At 50.2% G+C, this 19,200-nt stretch overlaps 1 protein-coding gene across 1 annotated transcript in view; it reads right to left on the bottom strand.

Annotated features, from left to right (window-relative positions):
• ADAMTS2 (ADAM metallopeptidase with thrombospondin type 1 motif 2) overlaps positions 1-19,200 on the bottom strand; it is a gene marked incomplete at its 5' end in the record, with an annotated part of 245,426 nt that overhangs the window by 83,503 nt on the left and 142,723 nt on the right. The window contains one exon of the mRNA XM_082650498.1: positions 8,946-9,148. Within this exon, the coding sequence (XP_082506624.1) occupies positions 8,946-9,148 (203 nt within the window). The remainder of the gene's footprint in view (positions 1-8,945; positions 9,149-19,200) is intronic.

Raw genomic sequence — 19,200 nt, 5'->3', positions numbered from 1 at the left:
CTCCGGGGGGTACCTCTCGTCAGTGAGTGTGCCAGTCTTTATGGATCAGAGTGTGCGGGAGGTTTAAAGATGAAGAAACCAAGTTTAGGGCAAGGCGGGAACTTTGCCAGGTAGGTAAAAGCCAGGATTAGGATGCAACTGCTTCTGACTCCAAAGCTGGTCCTCATTCTACGCCCAGTGCTTCCCTAACACGTATGCCCGTGTGCACTGACAACAGTGGGAGGCAAATGCAACTATAAAGCGCTGGGGCCACAGCTCAAGGTGAGCCCTAAGCAAGTAGAAGATTTCTTTACACCCTGAGAGAGAATACTTCTTGAGACCCAGATAGTGGTTTTGTGGGCCGTATGGTCTCTGTCCCAACTACTCAGCTCCACCATTGTAGTACAAAAGCAGCCATAGACGATTCATAAATGAATGTCATGGCCACGTCCCAATAAAACTTTATTTTCAAAAAACAGATGATGGGCCGGATTTGGGCTATAGTTTTGGCAACCCTGCTTTAGATGCTCCAGTTTATCTTGAAAAATTCAGGCGAATTTTGCTTTAACTCAGTAATATGTCCCAGTTTACTTTCATATAAAATTGATGTTTTAAAATGCTTGCCATTCGGAAAAAGTGGCACTTGAGGGGGAGACACCTCACATCTGTACTGTGGCCTCAGCAGCCTCTGGCAGGCCTGCTGAGAGGACGTGCTCCCACGAGCAAAGAGCCGTCTTCTGGGGCAGGTCATCACCCAACACACTGGCCTGTCTCACATCTAGAAGGAGTGCAAGCGGACCAGCAGCTCAGTCAGGCAGCAGTGCTAGGTCTCTATGGATCCTGAGAGCCAGAGCAACCACCAAGGCCTTTGGCTGCTCAGGGAACTATAGGATTGAAATTAATGCTGTAGTTAAATGCTATAAGCCATATAGGAAGCACTAGTCTTGTGCCTAAGTTTTATATTTCTTGAAGTCTTGGCATGAATAGGTTTTACTTTTTAAAGTGCATTTGTAAACATATTACTTTAATAATGGCTCTCGAGTCTTCCCCGAAGGCATTCCTCCCTGGCCTCCCATTCACCTGAGCCCAGAGAAGACCCACTGTCCACGCCTGACAAGGTAACTGGAGGTGCCGCGAACATGAGGGCTGCGTCACTGCATGGCTCCTTGGGGTGCCAGGCTTGCACTGCCACAGCACTGAGTTTGAAAGCACAGACTAGCTCAAGGGCTGGCACCAGAGTCAGCAGCAGGCACATTCAGGAGTGTTGACTGCCTCCCAGCCTGGGAGCTCCAGGCTAGGCAGGAAGCCCGTTTCCAGGGAAGAGGGGTCAACAGGACCGCAGCTCCCAGTGCAGAGGGCGGCCCCGGGCAGGGGGGAGTTCCTTGTCCTCAGGGCTGAGCCTGGTGAAGGTCAGAAGATGAGCCACAGCTGAAGACTCGGGAGGAGCAGGAACGGGATGGTGGCAGGGGGAGGCCAGCGCTGGAGAGGCTCACCTAAGTAGGGGACCAAGGCGGGACCCAGCAGCAGTGTGGGGCATGGGCCCTGGAGGAGCCAGCATGGCTGGAGGGGCCGCACATCTGCCAGTGCTCCCCGCTCCATCCTCACAGCCTACTGGTGGTGGGATCGAGACCCCTCCTCCCTCAAACATGTGGATGAGGCTCTCTGGCAGCCTTCCCCAAGGGGTCCCAGCTTCTCTGGCCTGGTTAAAGGACCCTGGGCCCAGGACACAGGGCCTCATCCTGGGTTTGCCAGCAATCTCAAGGCTATGGTGTACGAGAGGTAAAAATCAGTGCAGAGGACCCCAAGGGATGAGGCCTCAGCCCACAGCCTGGCCTCAGTGCTCAAAAGGCACCAGCTTTCTTCATCTGGGCAGAGAACTGAGAGCGGTGGTAGGTTTGAGCTGAGCCTCCAGATGAGTAGAGGATGGGGATGGGGCCATAAGAACGGGGCCTGAGGCAGGAAGCACAGGCTCAGGTTCCTGGGTTCAGGGGCGAGTGACCAGGGCCCACGCCCAAGAGGGCTCTGCACTTGGGCTTAACGCTCTGTGGTTACCATCTTGAAATTCATTATTTTATCTTTGAATTTGTGTTTTGTGAGTGAAATCCGCTGGGACAGGGAAGCCTTGGCTCACACGTGGTCCCACTTCCACAGGACAGGCTCTTGTCTTCCTACTCCCCACTCAGTGACCACTACAGGGGCCTGCATGCAGGTGCAGGGATGGTCAGGTGGACACATGTGCCCTGAGGCATCTTGGGGCAGGGCATGACCTGGGTTGGGGCTGGGAGATGCCCTGTGTTCTTTCAGTGGCAGCTGTCGGGCGACAGGACAGGCAGCTGTCAGGCCCCGGGGGCACGCCCTGCATCACTGGCCAGGACCAGGGGCCCTCAGGGAGTGCTCCCTCATGGCTCCACTCCTGGGGGGGCCTGTCTTCCTCCTCCCAACCTTCTTAAGTCTGGTTGGTGCTTTGTCTGAACTTCTGGTAAGCCTGCAGCATCCTTCGGGCACAAGCCATAAAGTACAAATCTGTTTAATTTTGGTGATTCCCCATGCTGGTTAAATGTTCTAATATCTGCATTTAAAACAGGCCTTGTACAATATAAAGATGAATGGTAAAATGCATGATTATAATTAAAAATCCTAATTTTTCTTCGCTTAGAGTGATAATAAATAGAAAATTTTAAAATCTTGACAAGTTGAAAGACTGTATACGAAAGGAAAAGGCTTTGTATAGGTACGTCTTATGACACTTTTTCCTGCTCTTTGAATAAGAGAACCACATTTTCAGTTTGCACTTGGCCCCGGGAGTTTTGTACCCAGGAGACATTCTGGGTGTGGGGTTGCCGCAGCTGAATGCACAGCAAGAATCGTCAGGTGGTCAGTGAGGACTGGGGTTTGGGAAATGATGCTGCTGACAACAGGCCATGGGAGTCACTGTTGGGGGCAAACAGAAAGAAACTCCAAGAAGATTAACTTCTGGAGAGGGCATGAAATGCCAAAGACAGCCCCCAAGGGAAAAACCAGGGAGGAAAAGATCTCAGGACATGACTACACACAAAAATGTAAGCCATCAACCAACCAACCCCAAACAAAATACAACAAAAGGCAAACAACAAAACTGGGGAAAACATTTCCCACACAAACATCCGACAAAAAATTAACCTATTTTAATATAACAGTTCTTCAGATTAACACAAAAGAAGCTAAAGTCCCAGTGGAATAAAAAACATGAATAGGCCAATCATAAAAATATAAGATGATCACTGTTTTAAAATATATATATATATATATATATATATATTTAAATGGGACCTCCTTACCATCAAATACCTACAACTTACAACAAAAGTATATCCCTATTGTAGCTATCAAACTGCCAAAGCTAAAAAGGATTTGGTGGTGTGAAGAGGTGAGGAGATGGGCATTTACTCAATGGAACATGAATAGGTGAAAATGAACAGAAAGCTTTCTGACACAGAAAACTTTAAACTGCACATAACTGTGGACCAAGAATTGTACTTTTAGGAACTTAGTTTAAGGAAATAGTAAAGATGAGTAATAGTTTCAGCTATAATGATATTCATTACTATTAGTGGCCAAACTAACATCTAAAAGGGAAATAAATTTTGTTACATGAGTAATATAAATAATCAATTACCTAAAAAGTATGCTACAGTCACGTGGTGCAATGTTATGCCATCATTAAAATGAAGTACTAGGCAATAATTGATAGGAGAAAACATTCACAAACCTATATGAATATATTCTAATTTTCCATCATAAATAGTATATGGTACATGTTAAATATAGCATATTTTAATAAACAAAGAATGTTACTTTTCTAGACTTGAGGAAGAAAAGAAGGAAACTGGACCTCGAAAGAGGTGCTTGAATGGGTTTGTGGGAGGGTTCTGAACACCATGAGACCCCTTCTACATCCAGGTGGCTCTCTCGAAATGCTCAGCAAATATTTCCAACCCTTCTGACCCTCGAGAGTCTGAGGTGGAAAGAGGGATGGATTAATTCCCATTTTCCTATGAAAAAATGGGCATTAAATGTCTTGCCCATTAATGTTGGAAGGAAGTAGCACCTCTAGCAATTTCCTACTGCCCTTAGAGTCACATCCAAGTTCCTCTATTGACTGGCCTTCCTTGCCTCCAACTTCCCCTCTTACTTGGGCCCCTTGTTCCCCACATTGGCTCTATTTCACGGCTGACATAGAGTTGATGCCCAGTAAATATTTGCTGATTGTACTGTATGGACAGGAGCTGTGTGTATTAGAATAGGATGGGCTGTGTTGCAGTTAACAGAGAATCTACCACATTTCAGTGGCTTAATACAGTAAAGGCTGGTGTGTGTTTCCTTGCACACATCACAGGCTTATGCAGGTTGGGCGGCCCTGCCCCATTTTGCGGCTGCAGCTACTGGGACACGTGACTTCCAAGGTCACTGTGGTAGGACAGAGAGAGAGGAAGTGGACACACTGGCTCTCAACTGCCTTGGCCAAGAGGCGACCTATGTCATTTCCTTCCACACAGGCCGTTAGCTAAAACTAGCCACACAGCCCCAAAAATGAGGTGCAAGGGAGGCTGGGAAATGGAAGGGAGGGGAGCATGTGGATATCTGATGAACCTGAAATGTCGGTGTCACACCAGGACCCACGTCCCAGCCCAGGGTCTGCCACAAAGAGACCCCAAAGGGAGTCCTGCAAGCAGAATAACTGAACGATGAGGGAGACCAAGCTGGCTTAGAGCTGCCAGGGCTGAGCCACGCCGACACCTGGCCCGACACCTTGGCCTCTGCTGCTCCTTGGAGCCCACATTCCCCAGGTCTTTTGCCATCGGGACCCCCCACCTGACCCTCCTCCCAGGGCTTCTGTGACCTCCCTCAGGGGACAGACTGTCCGCCCAGGGCTGGCCCCCAGGCTTGGGAGCTGGGAATACTTCCATCCTGGTCCTGGCTGTCCTCACTGCTGACCAAATGCCTCACTTGGAGCACAGTCTGGGTCAGCTGCTGCCACATCTGTCCTGCACGTTGCTGCTTTGGCTCCAAATGCTGGGAAGCCCCAAGACCAGCTGTGCGCTTACAAGAAGAGGGAGCCCTACCCTGGCCAGGCCTTGTAGGGTCACATGGGGCTCTGGCTGCAGCTTCAGGTGGGCCAGCACCTACCGGGTCTAAAGGCCCCCACACCCAGGGCCACCCACACTGCCATTTAGCGCCATGTGCTGGTCAAGTTCAGAGGAAGGGCACAGCAGGCAGAAAGTAGAATGGTGCTTCCCAAGGGCTGGGGAGAGGGAGCAATGGGAGTTATTGTTTAACGGGTACAGAGTGTCAGTTTTGTAAGATGAAGAGAGTTCTGGAGATGGGTGGTGGTGATGGGTGCATAATAATGTGAGTATACTTAATGTCACTGAACTGCTCCCTTATAAACAGTGAAGATGGTAAATTTTATATATTTTTTCATAATTAAAATTTGTTTTAAATTCTATTGGAACGTAATTAAATTAAAATTTCAGTTCTTCAATTACACGCCACATTTCAAGAGCTCAAGGGTCAGGGTGGCTAGTGGCTGTTGTATTGGACATGCAGAATTAGAGCATTTCTAGCAATGCAGAAAGTTCTATTGGACAGCACTGCTAAAGAAGCTTATCTTTTCTCAAATATTCCTGCCTCCTCAATCCCCCTCCTCCCCAAGACCACCAAAGGGCTCATGTGCCTTAGATCATCCCCAGGGACTCTTCCCAGGGCATGCATGTACCCTGGATGAAGACACTGAGCCTTAGAGGGTACTGTCAAGGCAACACAGGATCCAAGCAGGGGCCCTCACCTCCCTCTACCACACTGCACTCTTACTGTGGGAGCTCAGGTTGGAGGTACAGATACCCCCCACTGCCGTGTCTCCCTGAGCCCAGGAGTGTCCATCAGGCCCTCTGTCTCTGCAGGACCAGCCGCTGTGCCTGGAACAAGCACCACTTGCGTGATGCAGCAGGGGAAAAAAGACACGGCCCAAGTACTCTTTCTCAGCTCCTCCGATTCGTCTCCTAAAATCCCTTTCTGTTATGATCAAATTTGTTTCAATTTAAGAATTTTTATATTTCTCATGCTCTTCAAGAAACTAACCAAACCACACCCTTATCCAAAATTGAGGTACAGTTGGATCCCGGGGGTGTAAATGAATACATTGAAGTTAACCGGCAAAACCAAGACAAAGCTCTAGACTTCCTCCTACCAGCTCATGGGCATAAGGTGTGTGCGACAGAGGGACCCTCCACACCAGGGAAAAGGCGGATTTGATCCACCAGCCTCAGGAAGACACTCAGAGTCTTTGCTGCACTTGTCAAGAATAATTCTAAACCTGCTGTCGCTAAACTAAATATTGTCATCGTCATGATAGCAAAACCACGTTTATTTAGAGACTGTAAAGCACGTTCACCTTCATCATCTCATTTAATCCTCACCGACAACTCAAGATGAAAATTATTGCCCATTTTAAAGATGAGAAAACCAAGGCTTAGGAGACTGAAGCCCATTCTCAGTGACATACCTGGTAGTGGTGGGGTCAGGGGTAACCCAGGTGCAAAATAATAAGAAATATGTATCTGGTCTCTGCCCCTCATTCCTGGCACAGACCTCCTAAAACACTTGTAATTTCCTTAATGATAGGGGTGAGAGGAGCATCTCTTGTTATTCATAATGTGCCCCTTTCAACCTTACCTGAGTTTATGTTAATGAAGCGATTCTTGGTGGGCCCCTAGATAGTTCAGGATGGGGGCTGGTAGCCAGAGGAACCAACTGTATGATTAGAGAGTTGGAACTTTCAGCCCCACCCCCAACTTTCAGGGAGGAGAGAAAAACTGGAGATTGAGTTCAATAACCCATGGCCAGTGATTTCACCAATCATGCCTGCAAAATAAAACCTCCATAAAAACCCTAAACAATGAAGTTTGGAGAGCTTCCAGGTTGGGGAACACATCGAGTTGCTGGGACGGTGGTGCATCCAGAGAGGCCATGGAAGCTCCACGCACCTTCCCCATGCCTTGCCCTGTGCATTCTTCCATTTAGCTGTTCCTCAGTTGTGTGCTTTATAATAAACCGATGGTAGTAAGTAAAGTGGTTTCCTGAGTTCTGTGAACCGTTCTAGCAAATTATTGAACTTGAGGAGCTGGTTGGTAAGAAGCACAGCTGACAACCTGGGAGTTGAGCTCGACATTTGAAGTGGGGCCCATCTTATGAGACTGAGCTCTTACTCTGGGATGTATGCTAATTCCGGTGTGAAGAAACAAGTAGTTTACCAGGATTCAGGACTCCCGAATGCCACAACCAGTCCTTTTGTCCACTGGGTTGGAGGGCAGTATAATACTTGGGGAAAGACATATATTTTGAAGGCAGACAAGATTTTATATCTACCAATTTTATAGTTCGTGTGAAGATTTCCAAAGATAATGCATGATAAGTGACTAGCACAAGCCTGGCACACAGATTCACATATTAAGAGCTCAATATTTGTAGCCATCATGGTATTATTATTACTATTATTATATTAAAGGTACTTTTCAAAAATAAGTGAGATTAAGTGTGATAACACTCTCCAAAATAAAATAACATCTGCAAACAGACTTCGGCCCTGCTTTGCAGATGAGATGGCTGCATTCCAGAGGGTCAGTGACTTACCTAAGGCAGGTGGAGAGGAAGACAGGCCGGCAGGCAGGGGTTTACTCCTGGTCCAGTGACCAGCTCATTCATATCCTCCTTCTTGCCCCTGACCTATCTCTTCACTAGGGCTCTGGGAGGTCTTGCCCAAGGATCAGCTGAATTCCCAGGGGCTCACCATGGCCCAGGAAGCAGAGCTGAGAACCAGGCCAGGAGTAAATGTCCTACCCCCTCACTGCTCGCCACCAGCTGGACCTCTGGAGGACCCAGTTCACTGACAGGCTGGGGAGCAGCCCTGCCTGCTGTAGAGCCCCCTATCCCCTGGGTTTCCCTGCCCACCTCCAGCCCCCTACAAGCCCAGGCTTCCTGCCACAAATCCACCCCTCCCACAATGCTGGGCCCACAGCGTGTCCTGGTTGCAGGCCCACTGCATCTCCCTCCAACCCCTAATATTCTCCCAGCAGGGCTCAAATGAGGCACCAGGCAGTGAGGGGCAGGATCTCCACACCACCCCGGGCAGAGGCAGGAACTGCATTTTCTACAAGGTCAGCATCCTATACCTCCTGGGGTGGAAGGGGCTGGAATGAGGGGAGGGGTAACAGCTTAATCTCTCAGGATTGGGTAGACAGGGCAGGTGTCCCGTGGTGCCACAGGAGGCTTAGGTGGCACCCAGTCACCCAGTTAAGGAGCCCAACCTCACAGGGAGAAACGGATGCTCTCTTCCATCTTCACTTCCTCTAACTACCTCAAGGAGAAACCTCGGATGGGTGTCGGTCTGTCTGTCCTCCTCTCTAACACACACTAATCTCCCATTTGAATATCGCGGGCTGTGGTGCAGACCCGGCAGAAGGCAGGACTGTCTAGCTGGATTTGAATAACATCGCTTTACATTTTACTTCTAGGTTACCTTTACAATAAAGCGAGGTTGCCTTTGTAAATAATTTTAAGTTTTAAAAAAAGTCAGTTGATTTACAGGAAAATACACAGCCTATACCATGTGGGTATGATGAAAAATTAAGAAAACTGGTACACAAATGACGAGTTTCTGGAAAGCTGCCTTAGCATGTAAACAGCCTTGCCAAGTCAGAACCACCCCCCTCCACCCGCCCTTTGCAGAGGAGAAAACTGAGGTTCAACAAAATCGATGGGAGGGTCACCTTTTCTCACCTGTAGATCCAGACAGCCTCCCTGTGACCATGTCACTCATCCCCAGCTCCACCAGGAAACCGTGGCAAGCACAGCTGCCCTGGCCCACCTGCACCCCTAGCCTCCCAGCCCCACCCCCAGTGCCCTGCCCCTGCCACCCCACCCCCACTCACAATGTTCATGAGGGTGAGCAGGTACTTCTGCACATGCTCCTTCCCGTGGAACTGGACCACAGAGTCATCCACCCCCAGCAGGACCTCGATGTTGTAGTCGTCGTCGGCAGCATGTCTGCGCACCCTCTGCCTGGAGCTGTTGACTCGCTCCTCCAGGATGCCCAGGGCACGGCTGAAGCTGTCCAGGCTACCCGGGAAGATCCCTGGAAGGAGAGAGGACAAAGCCTGTAGCAGCAGCCCAGGCTCACCAGGGACACCGCAGCAGGACAAACCCCCACTCAGATGCAACTCGGCACCTGCCAGGTGCCAGCTTGGCCATCAGCTTGTCATCATCACAGCACCCTAACCGAGGGCATTTCTGTCCCCATTTCAAAGGAGAGCAAACTGAGGTTCAGAGAGGGCAGCAGTGATGTACCAAGTCAGCTCAGACCCAGCAGCATGCAAATCCACAGCTCGGCCATCACAGAGGCCAGGTTTGGCACCCAGCAGTGAACAGAGAGGGTGGGAAGCTGAATGGGCAGGGTGGACTCTTTTCACCCATTCACACACTCGCACACTCCCCAAGGGCCACCCAGTGCCAAAGAGCTGGTCTCCCAGGCTGGTCTCCCCATTTGTAACTGGGGAAACTGAGGCCCAGCCCAGGTGGTATGTGTTTCACAGTGTCTTTTCAGACAGCTCCTCTTCTGGAACTTTCTGCTCAGTCCCTGGTTGGAGCTAGGTCCCTCATCTCTGTGCCAGGCCCGCCCACTCAACTCCTGGGTTGGGGCCAGGCCATGGGTGACCCCGACCCCAGAACTGTGCCTGCCCCTGATGCCAAGTGCCAAAGAGATCAAAGGTTGCCTGACTGAATCATGCAGGAATCAGGATGAGCCCCTCTTATGACAACTCTCCCACAGTCTGCCTGGCAGAGGCTCACTCCGTCCCCCACAGGCTAAACACCTGGCTCAGAGCGGGGCAGACCATCTGGGGCATGGGGCCTTAGGGGCCACAGCTGAGGGGGCCAGGGGCTGGATTGCATCAGGCCCAGGACCCCAGGATGTCATTGCACCATCTGCAGGGCTGCAGCATCTGTCTCAATCCCCTTCTACTTTCCCACTGGGCCTGGAGCCCACCATGGACCAATCCTGGCCCCTACCTCTCAGGATTGCAGCTGAGCTGGCCAGGCCGACCTTCAGCATTGCCGGCAGCCACAGACCACACTGTCCAATTAGTCCCAGTGCCAAAGCCTCTGGAAGCCCCTCACAACCCTGCACTGGTCTATGTGTCCACGCCAGGTCCTTGACCCCAGGGTCCTGCCCCTCCTTGGCACTCCTGGTAGGGGGAGGAACAGGTGTGTCTCAGAGACTCTTGCCCTGGGAAGGACCTAGGACCTCAGGTTATCATGACATCACTAAAGAGTCTTCCAGAACAATTCTTCTCACTTGTCCCCTAAGCTCTTTTCCCCGGTCTCCTCTGGAGGCACAGTGAGGCAGCCAGGCCCTCCGAGTATGTCTCCTCATCCAGTGCTGACAACAGGCCTCTCTGGTGTGCGTTATTGCCTCCATTTTACAGACCACAAGACTGAGAGAGCTCCCCAGCCAGCCAGAAGCTCTCTTCTTTACACCTGCTGTCTGTTAGGTTTCAGGCACAAACCTGCAACCTGGCTATGGAAGGAAAAATGGGAGTGAAGGAGCAGCAGAGGGGGAAGGGCTGCACAGAAAAGAGGAATGGGCTAGTGCCAGGGCTGAGCATCTGCTGGCATTCCTTACCTCCTGGGGTCCTTGTGCCCCCGCCCCAGCCCTGTAGTCCCCCATGTCCACCCCGTATGCACAGGCACACACACACTCCACACACACGCACACACATGCACACGGCAGGCACTGCCCAGGACCACTCCAGGGAGAGTGCCAGTGCAGAGCTCATCCTTCTGCTGTGCTGTCTGGGGGTAATTCAGGGCCATCCTTGCTGCTCCCAGGGGAAACATCAGCTACTTAAACCTGACAGTGGGTTTGAGGAATTGCTACTCTATTTTTACACATTTATTTCTTTGCATTTTCAACAAGCAGGGACAGCTCACCTTCAGAACCACCTTGGGAAGCAGAAAGATGGTAATTTCCATAAAAAGCTCTTCCCAGGGAAGAGGCTGGATGTTACCCCCTGCCCCTGTCAAGCCAGGGGTCACTGACAGGTGGTCCCTGAGCAAAACCAGACCATGGGGGTGCCTGTTAGGGCCATGTGGTGTTTTTTAAATACCTTATTTGGTTGACAGTATTTCAAAATTTGGAGATTTCATGTTAAAACCTAGAATAGCCAGCTTATCTGAGAAATTAAGAAATGGAGTCACTGTAGAGGGGGAGGGGAGTTTACACTGAGCTGTGGAGTGACAGCCATGCCTGGAAACAGGACACAGGGGCCCGCTGCCTGGCCTGCCGCCCTTGCTGCCCACTTAACCTCTGAAGGCATCAGAGTGTGCCCCCAACCCTAACCCAAGAAGTCACCGTGCAGTGACTCCTCTTGACATTTTCTGGGGGAGGGAATGGGGCTGCCACCAGGCCAGGGCTGGCTAGGGTACATCTTGTAGCTGCTTCTGCTGAACAAGCTCAGTTTTTTGTGTTGTTTTTTTTTTTTTTTTTTTTTTTTTGCAGTACACGGGCCTCTCACTGCTGTGGCCTCTCCCGTTGCGGAGCACAGGCTCCAGATGCGCAGGCTCAGTGGCCATGGCTCACAGGCCCAGCCGCTCCGCGGCATGTGGGATCTTTCCGGACCGGGGCACGAACCCGTGTCCCCTGCATCGGCAGGCGGACTCTCAACCACTGTGCCACCAGGGAAGCCCGCAAGCTCAGTTTTTAACTAAATTGTATGTTACAAGCCCATTAAAAACAGCAATGTTTTCTAAGAATGCATTAGAAATGTTAATTTCACCACAAGCATAATTATTGTTATCATTATTATCTTGAGCATGATAATTTTAGAGGGTGGCTTGGACATTATGTTCTAGAACACCCCCCCAAGGCCCAGCCCCTATAGAGATGTGTCCAAATCCAAAGTAAAGTGCAGATGAAGGGAGGAAGACAGGGCCGCTCGGGGCACCTTGAAGGTGACAGCCCCACCCTACAGTCGGGTCCCTGGAAGCCCAAGCCCTGCTCAGGCCTGGCAGGACGTAGGGAACAGCTCCAAGGTCAGCAGGGTCTGCCAGGCACCCAGACCTGGGGCCACATGAGTGTTGATGGGACCCAGCAGCCAGGCTGTCGTTCCACCTTGTCATTCTTGGATGTCTCCTGACTCTCCCTACAATGGGCCCGATCCTAAAGGCTAGGCCACACAGAGATCCCAACCACACTCTGGTTCTAGCGGGCCTATCCCTCAGGCTGAGTCCTGCTTGGGTTCTCAGCTGGCTGCCTAGTGATTCTCTGAAACCAATCCCAGCCTTCAGGGCCCGTCCACCTGCACTGGGCTGCCTCCTTGCTCTAAAGGCCTCAGTTCTTCTCGGTCCCTCAGACCTCTCTGTCACCCTCCCCTCCTCCCCCTGGAGCTCTTGCATGCTTGTAACTGACCCACTAACGAGCAGCTGGCACTGCCCATCTCCTGCTGAGGTGGGAGGACAATGCTGCCCTGGCTCCTGACTCAATCGCCCTCTGTGCACAGCCTCCCCACAAGGAGAAGCCGCTGGTCCCCCCTGGGTGGCTGATCCATGGTAGATGGGAGAAGACTGGACCCCGGTAGGCCGAGGCTTCCCTGAGCGGAGGTGTCTATGGCAGGACCCTATATTCTCAATGGGTAACCGCAGGGATTTTAGTTCCTGGCATTCTCTGTGCTGGGGAGACCTTTCTGGACTGTTCATGTCTCAGGCAAACGATGACACAACAGGAAGCTTCCAAAAGCTGTCCCTCATTTTAGAGTCTCTACAGAGGGTCGGACAGAATTCCCCAAAGAGTCAATAACAGTCTGTGGAGAGGACGGAATAGGGGAAGCAGAACTGCATCCAGGGCATCCTGAAGTACCTGCCCTCCAGGGGAATAAGTGGGTCACAGCAGCCACAGCCCCTGAATCACATGCCCCTGCCAGAACCTGCTGCCCCCTGCTGCCCCTGCATCTGGGGGCAGGGTGGGGCATGTGCACAGCCCCTCACAGTAACAAACCTCCGCTATGTCCAGCAGCCATCTGATCCTCACAGCAAACGGGAGGCTCCGCACCATCCTCATTACTGTCCCCGTTTTAGCATCAAGGAACCCCAGGAAGATTAAGTGACTCAGACAAGTCACACCACAGAGAAGGGCTGGAACCCAGCCCAAGTCATGTCATCCAAAGTTGTTAATGTGCCCCAGAGGGACCTGTGTACTTCACCAGCACCAAGGGATGGTGTGGGAAAACTGAAGCTGATAGAAACAAGCATGTTTATTCCCGAGAAGAGAAACCCCAGGGACCTGAGTCTGTAAATGCCATGGGAGCATCATGCAGCAAGTGCTGGCTCTGTAGGTTCAAGGGTGCCTGGGTGTTTGCTGTCCCTGTGCAAATCCCACGCCCAGGCCTTTGCTGCACTGGCCTCTCCTAGGATGTCCTTTCTGCTGCTGCTCCTGCCCAAACTTAACCTTCCTATTGTTAGGGGAACCACTGACCAAAACTGCCCACCCTGGCCAGGTAACCATTTGCAAAAAATTCCTTTTTTTTTTTTTTTTTTTTTGCAGTACGCAGGCCTCTCACTGCTTTGGCCTCTCCCGTTGCAGAGCACAGGCTCCGGACGCGCAGGCTCAGCGGCCATGGCTCACGGGCCCAGCCGCTCCGCGGCATGTGGGATCTTTCTGGACCGGGGCACGAACCCGTGTCCCCTGCATCGGCAGGCGGACTCTCAACCACTGCGCCACCAGGGAAGCCCTGCATGAGATGTTTTATGACAGGAGGTCCTGGTAAGGAACACAAAACTAACAGGCCACCACCAACTGGAAGAATTTGGGAAAGGTCAAAAGGAGATGCCAGTCCATATGTCCTCCCAACCTCTCAGATTCCTCCTCGCTGGAATCCATCCTGGCTGAGCGATGCATGGGCCACCAGGAAGGACCCTGAGTCAGAATGATTGGCCAGAGACAACCCAGAAACTAATTCCATCACCGTAAAACCTGAGACTGCGAGCCACATGGCAGAGCAGCTCTCCTGGGTTCCCTTACCCTGCTGCTCTCCACCGGGCTGCCCCTTCCCAATAGAGTCTCTTGCTTTGTCAGCATGTATGTCTCGTCGGACAATTCATTTCCGAGTGTTAGACAAGAGCCCACTCTCGGGCCCTGGAAGGGGTCCCCCTTCCTGCAACACTATCAGGTCCAGCAGAAGCCCCCCCAAAAGGTCTAGAGCGAAGGGGACCTGCAGCCCTTGGTGCCAGGGACCCACTGCCTCCTGCAGTGGACTCAGATGTGTTGGTCCCCCTCTGCCTCCCCGCTCAGGGCCAGCTGCACACCGACAAGGGGAGGAGGGGCACGGAGCCTTGAGACGCCACTGCTCAGTGATGGGAAAGATTGCTGTCCCCTCTTCATGGAATGATCTTCCCCTCATTCCTCACTGGGCTTCCTCCCTTTCATCCTCCAAGTGTCAGCTGAAATGTCCCCTCCTCAGGGCAACTTGCCTTATTTCATTCTAAATTAAAATAGGCTCTTCCTTCCCCCAGTGTCTTCCTTCATGGAACACACCACCATTTGCAGTTCGAATGTCATCTGTGAATTTACTTGGGCATTATCTGTCTTCTCCAGTTGAGTGGAAGGCCGCTCAGAAGACAGGGGCCCAGGGTCTTGTATGCCTCAGTGCCTCACAGATAATCGCAGGGCTGTGAGGGGTAGGAGCCAGTGCAGAGATACGATGGGAGGGAGCACAGGGCCAGCAGTGGGGAGGCAGAGGGTGCCCTTGGGAGCTGGGAGCTGGACTGGAAGGAGAGGCAGGTACAGCAGGGCCAGGAAGCCCAGGCTGGGGGCGGCAGAGGGGGGTGGGCAGCAGGAGCAAAAGTCAGGTGGCTGGCAAAGGAGCAGGAGCTGGCACAAAATCCTGCTGTAAGTTACTTATACAAGGTGTAACTACAACAAAATTACCCAGGAGGAGTTCAGACAAACGGGGTGAAGAGAGAGTTACCATGTAATTGCCAACAAAAAGAAACCAGGCGTAACTACATTCATGAGATAAAATATAATCCAAGGCATTAAGGGTACAAACTGATAAACAATTCATTGAGAAGATATAAAAGATATGAACTTTTTTCACCTAACAGAGCTTCAACCTGATACAGAGAGAAATAGGCAAAGCCACAGTGCTATGTGCTTTTTAATACATCTATTCCAGAAAGAAACAGGTGAATTAGATAAAACATTAGGCAGGATTTGCATTACTGTAGAAGATTTGAATTACTAAAGCAACCTAATGTTTAAGCCCAACAACCATAAAATGTGTCCTGTTCAAGCACGTGCAGAACAAGTTCCAAATTTGACTGTATGTTAGGACAAAAAGGAAACTCAAAAATCATGTCCACAGCTGCTACCATAGAGCAAAATCAGAGAAAACAAGGAGGACCCTCAAACCCTAAACACCAGAAATTAAAAACACAGTTCTAATAAGCCTAGACTAAATAGAGAATATACACACTAACTGTTGGCTCAAGTAGAAAACCTGAATAAACCTTAGAAGAAATGGAAAAAAGCAGTCAAAGAAAAGCCCAGAATGTTTTATAGAAGAGTTTTACCAAACCTACAAGAAATAGTTAATTCTCATCTTACATAGAATCAGTATGCAAAGATCAATACCTTTCTTGTACATAACAGTGACCAGCTAGGAAAGAGAATGGGAAAAGAGGATTATTGACAATAGGAACAAACCCTACAAAATATCTAGGTATAAACAAAAATAAGGAATGTATGAAGACTACACAGAGAGTAATAAAATATAGTCAAAGCTCTCCCTCAAAACAAAAGAAGACCTCAGTAACTGGAGACACAACGACACTATCCTGGATTGCAGGTTGATTCTCCTCCAAAATAATCTATAAATTTAACACAGTCTCCCCATCAAAAAACTGTTAAAATCCAACAGAATAATTCCGAAGTTCAACTGGAAGACTACATATGAGAGAATAGCCAGAAAAAATATTAAAAAGGAATAATAACAAGGAGGTATTTACCTTTCAAAATTTCAGAAGACACTACAAAATAACATTAATTAGATCACAGTGGTACAAGTGTCATGAAAAGACGGATTTTGGAACTGAATACAATGTCTAAACACAAATCCAAGCATAGGAGGGACCTTGAGTAAAAATGGTGCATTGAACACATACATCTAATTTTGCTCCTCCCTGGAACCCCATTACAACTTTAGGAAAGGTATGATTTTTTTTTTTAATCACAAGCCTACACGGACAGGGGGAGAAGGAGAGGAAGAAAATAACAGAACTGTTGTAAGCTGGAAAGCAGGTGTCCATGTGGCGATGGACTTAGTATATCTGAGAAGCTGGCCAAGACTCTTCCAGTCTGTACTGCAGAATCCTCCAAAGGCACCAAGTACCTCTGGAAGTGGGATGATGGGTGGATTGAAATAAGGACTAGCTGATGGCCAATGCCAAATCCCCTCCCCACACCCTGTGTCCCAGTAACAGCCCAATAACTAACACTGCATTGGTCTGGAAGCTCATTCTCTCTCAAAAAGGTGGAAAAGAAGGTTTCTGGGCTGCAGGCACCAGGTGTAGTTGAGAGCACAGGTACCATGCTAAGAACAGGAAAAGGAAATGAATGCTGAGACACTAGCCCACAATCCACTCCCAGAACGTTGGTAGTCAAGCCTTTACCCCTCAGGCAGGAAGTTGGAAGGAGGCTTCTCTAGGGAATCTGACCAAAGAACAAAAGGCAATATTACTGTCCATGGTTCCCTCAACTACGGGCATCAAGTTCCCAGTCACCTCTTTTGTTGCCCAACTTTACACAGGAGCAGCCAGCCAAGGATCTCCAGCTCTCTGGGATTAGTCCCAGACTCAACAGATGGAGACCAAGATACAACACAACAATCAAAATGAGGAAAATGGAGGAAAAAAAAACTACCTAGGAAGGTGGGGAAACCTATCATTAGTGACCCCTGAGAGGTAGAAGGAAATATCGCATTCACTAAACAAGAACAAAATGAGAACAATCAAAAGGGTTCTTTGAAATTAAAAACATTTCAGCAGAAATAAAAAAACTTAATGAAAGGATTAGGAAGACAAAGTTGAAAAATCTCCCAGAAAGTAAAACAGTAAGACCAAGAGACTTGAACCATCAGGAAAAAAGATAAGAAAATTGGAGCACCAGACCAGAGGTGTATCATCCATATACTAGAAGCTCCAAAAAGAAAGGAGAGGGACTTCCCTGGTGATGCAGCCGTTAAGAATCCACCTGCCAATGCAGGGGACATGAGTTCGAGCCCTGGTCCGGGAAGATCCTACGTGCCATGGAGCAACTAAGCCCATGCGCCACAACTACCTAGCCTGCGGTCTACAGCCCATGTGCCACAACTACTGAAGCCCCTGCGCCTAGAACCCATGCTCCACAACAAGAGAAGCCACCACAATGAGAAGTCCACGCACCGCAACGAAGAGTAGCCCCCACTCGCTGCAACTAGAAAAAGCCTGCGCACAGCAACAAAGACCCAATGCAGCCAAAAATAAATAAATAAATAAATAATTTTTTTTAAGAAAAGGAGAAAACAGAAAGGAAAGAATTAACGAAATTACTCAAGAAAATTTCCTACAACTAAAAGGTGCTCCCAGACTGAAAGAGCCCAGTTAGCACCCAACTCAGCAGATGAAAACAGACCAGCACCATGGCACATCATCATGAAATTTCAGAACACAAGGAAGTTTCTAGAAACTTTCACAGAGAATAAGAGGGGGCCGGGGGAAGCAGTTACAGAAGAGGTCACAAAGGATTGGAAGCAGAATGGCTGTAGACTTCCCCAAACCAGCATTAGAAGCAGGAAAACAATAGAGCAAAGCCTTCAAAATTTCTATACCCAGACAAGTTCTCAACAAGTATGAAAGATATCTCCAGACAAGTAAGTTGTCTAAAGTTTTATCTGTCCAGCACCCCTTTGAAGGTACTGAAGGATGTGCTCCTTCAAAACAAAAGAGGTAACCAAGAAAGTGGAAGACTAGAGATAAAGGAAACCCAACACGAGAGATGAGGAGGGAATCCCCTGGAGGATGGTGAAAAGTGATCCCAAGGTGGCAGCTCTGCAGCAGCTGTGGAGGGCAACTGAGCCTCACTGCAGCAGTGTGACCCAGCATATGGACTGTCATCACCAAGACCCCCTTCCATCAGGCCGTCTTCTTAACCCGAGGACAGAACGCCCAGGAGAACTTGGGCCAGCTTCTCATCAGTACTTGGCTTGTCTTGACCATGTGCTGATGAGGGTCTCTCCCCTCAGGCTCTGCTGAAAACACGCATATCACTCACAGAAGTTTCCAGCTTTTCCCTGAGAGCGGGAGGTAGACCACGGTGGGCTCAGATATAGAAAAGACAGAGCAGCCCACTCTCACTGACCGGACGTCTGCTGCATGTCCAGCACCTGGTCTACACCTCGGTCTTGCCAGGCACCCGACTGTGGAGAGCCCACTGTTTCCCAAGACTCACTCATGACCTTGCTCATGAGTTCCCCAGAAAGGGCCTTATCACCTCCCAGAGAAGCGGAAGTCAGACCATGACCCAAGACTGCTCCACTCACCTCCTCCTGGAGCCTCTGCCCAGCGGAGACAGTGCTGCCCACTCCTTGCATGAATGGTGTGTGCTTGCCCTTAGTTTTAATATTAATCACCTTTGGGAGGGCGGAGTCAAGATAGCAGACAAGATAGCGGAATTCGTGTCTCCGCACAACTAGGGCACCTACCAGGCACCAGTGGGGGACCATGGACACCTAAGGGGGTGGGAGGAACCCCCAGTGACCAGGTAGGACGTGGGCCGTGGTGGTTAGTGAGGGAGGAGAAGTGGAGTCGGGATGGGACTGGCACCCCTGAGGGGTGGCTGGGGGGAGGGGAAGGGATCCCACGCCTGAAGGGGGAAATTGGGGGAACACTGGGAGGGCAGAGGATCAAAAGGGAGCGTGGCCAGATTTCCCCTGCCCACTTGGGCCCCTGGGAGCCTGCTGAGATCCAGGGCCTGATCCAGGCCCACCTAGGTCCCGTCCAGCCACGCGGGTCCTGAAGGAGTGGGAGGGAGGGAAAGGGGAGCAGAAGTAAAGGCCGGACCTACAGGACTGGCACCCTTGAGGGACGGCTGGGGGAGGG

This window comes from Grampus griseus, assembly GCF_964374135.1.
Source record: "Grampus griseus genome assembly, chromosome: 3".
Taxonomy (NCBI): Eukaryota; Metazoa; Chordata; class Mammalia; order Artiodactyla; family Delphinidae; genus Grampus; species Grampus griseus.
Note: the sequence above shows the minus strand (reverse complement) of the source record. Positions and strands in the feature narration are given on the sequence as shown.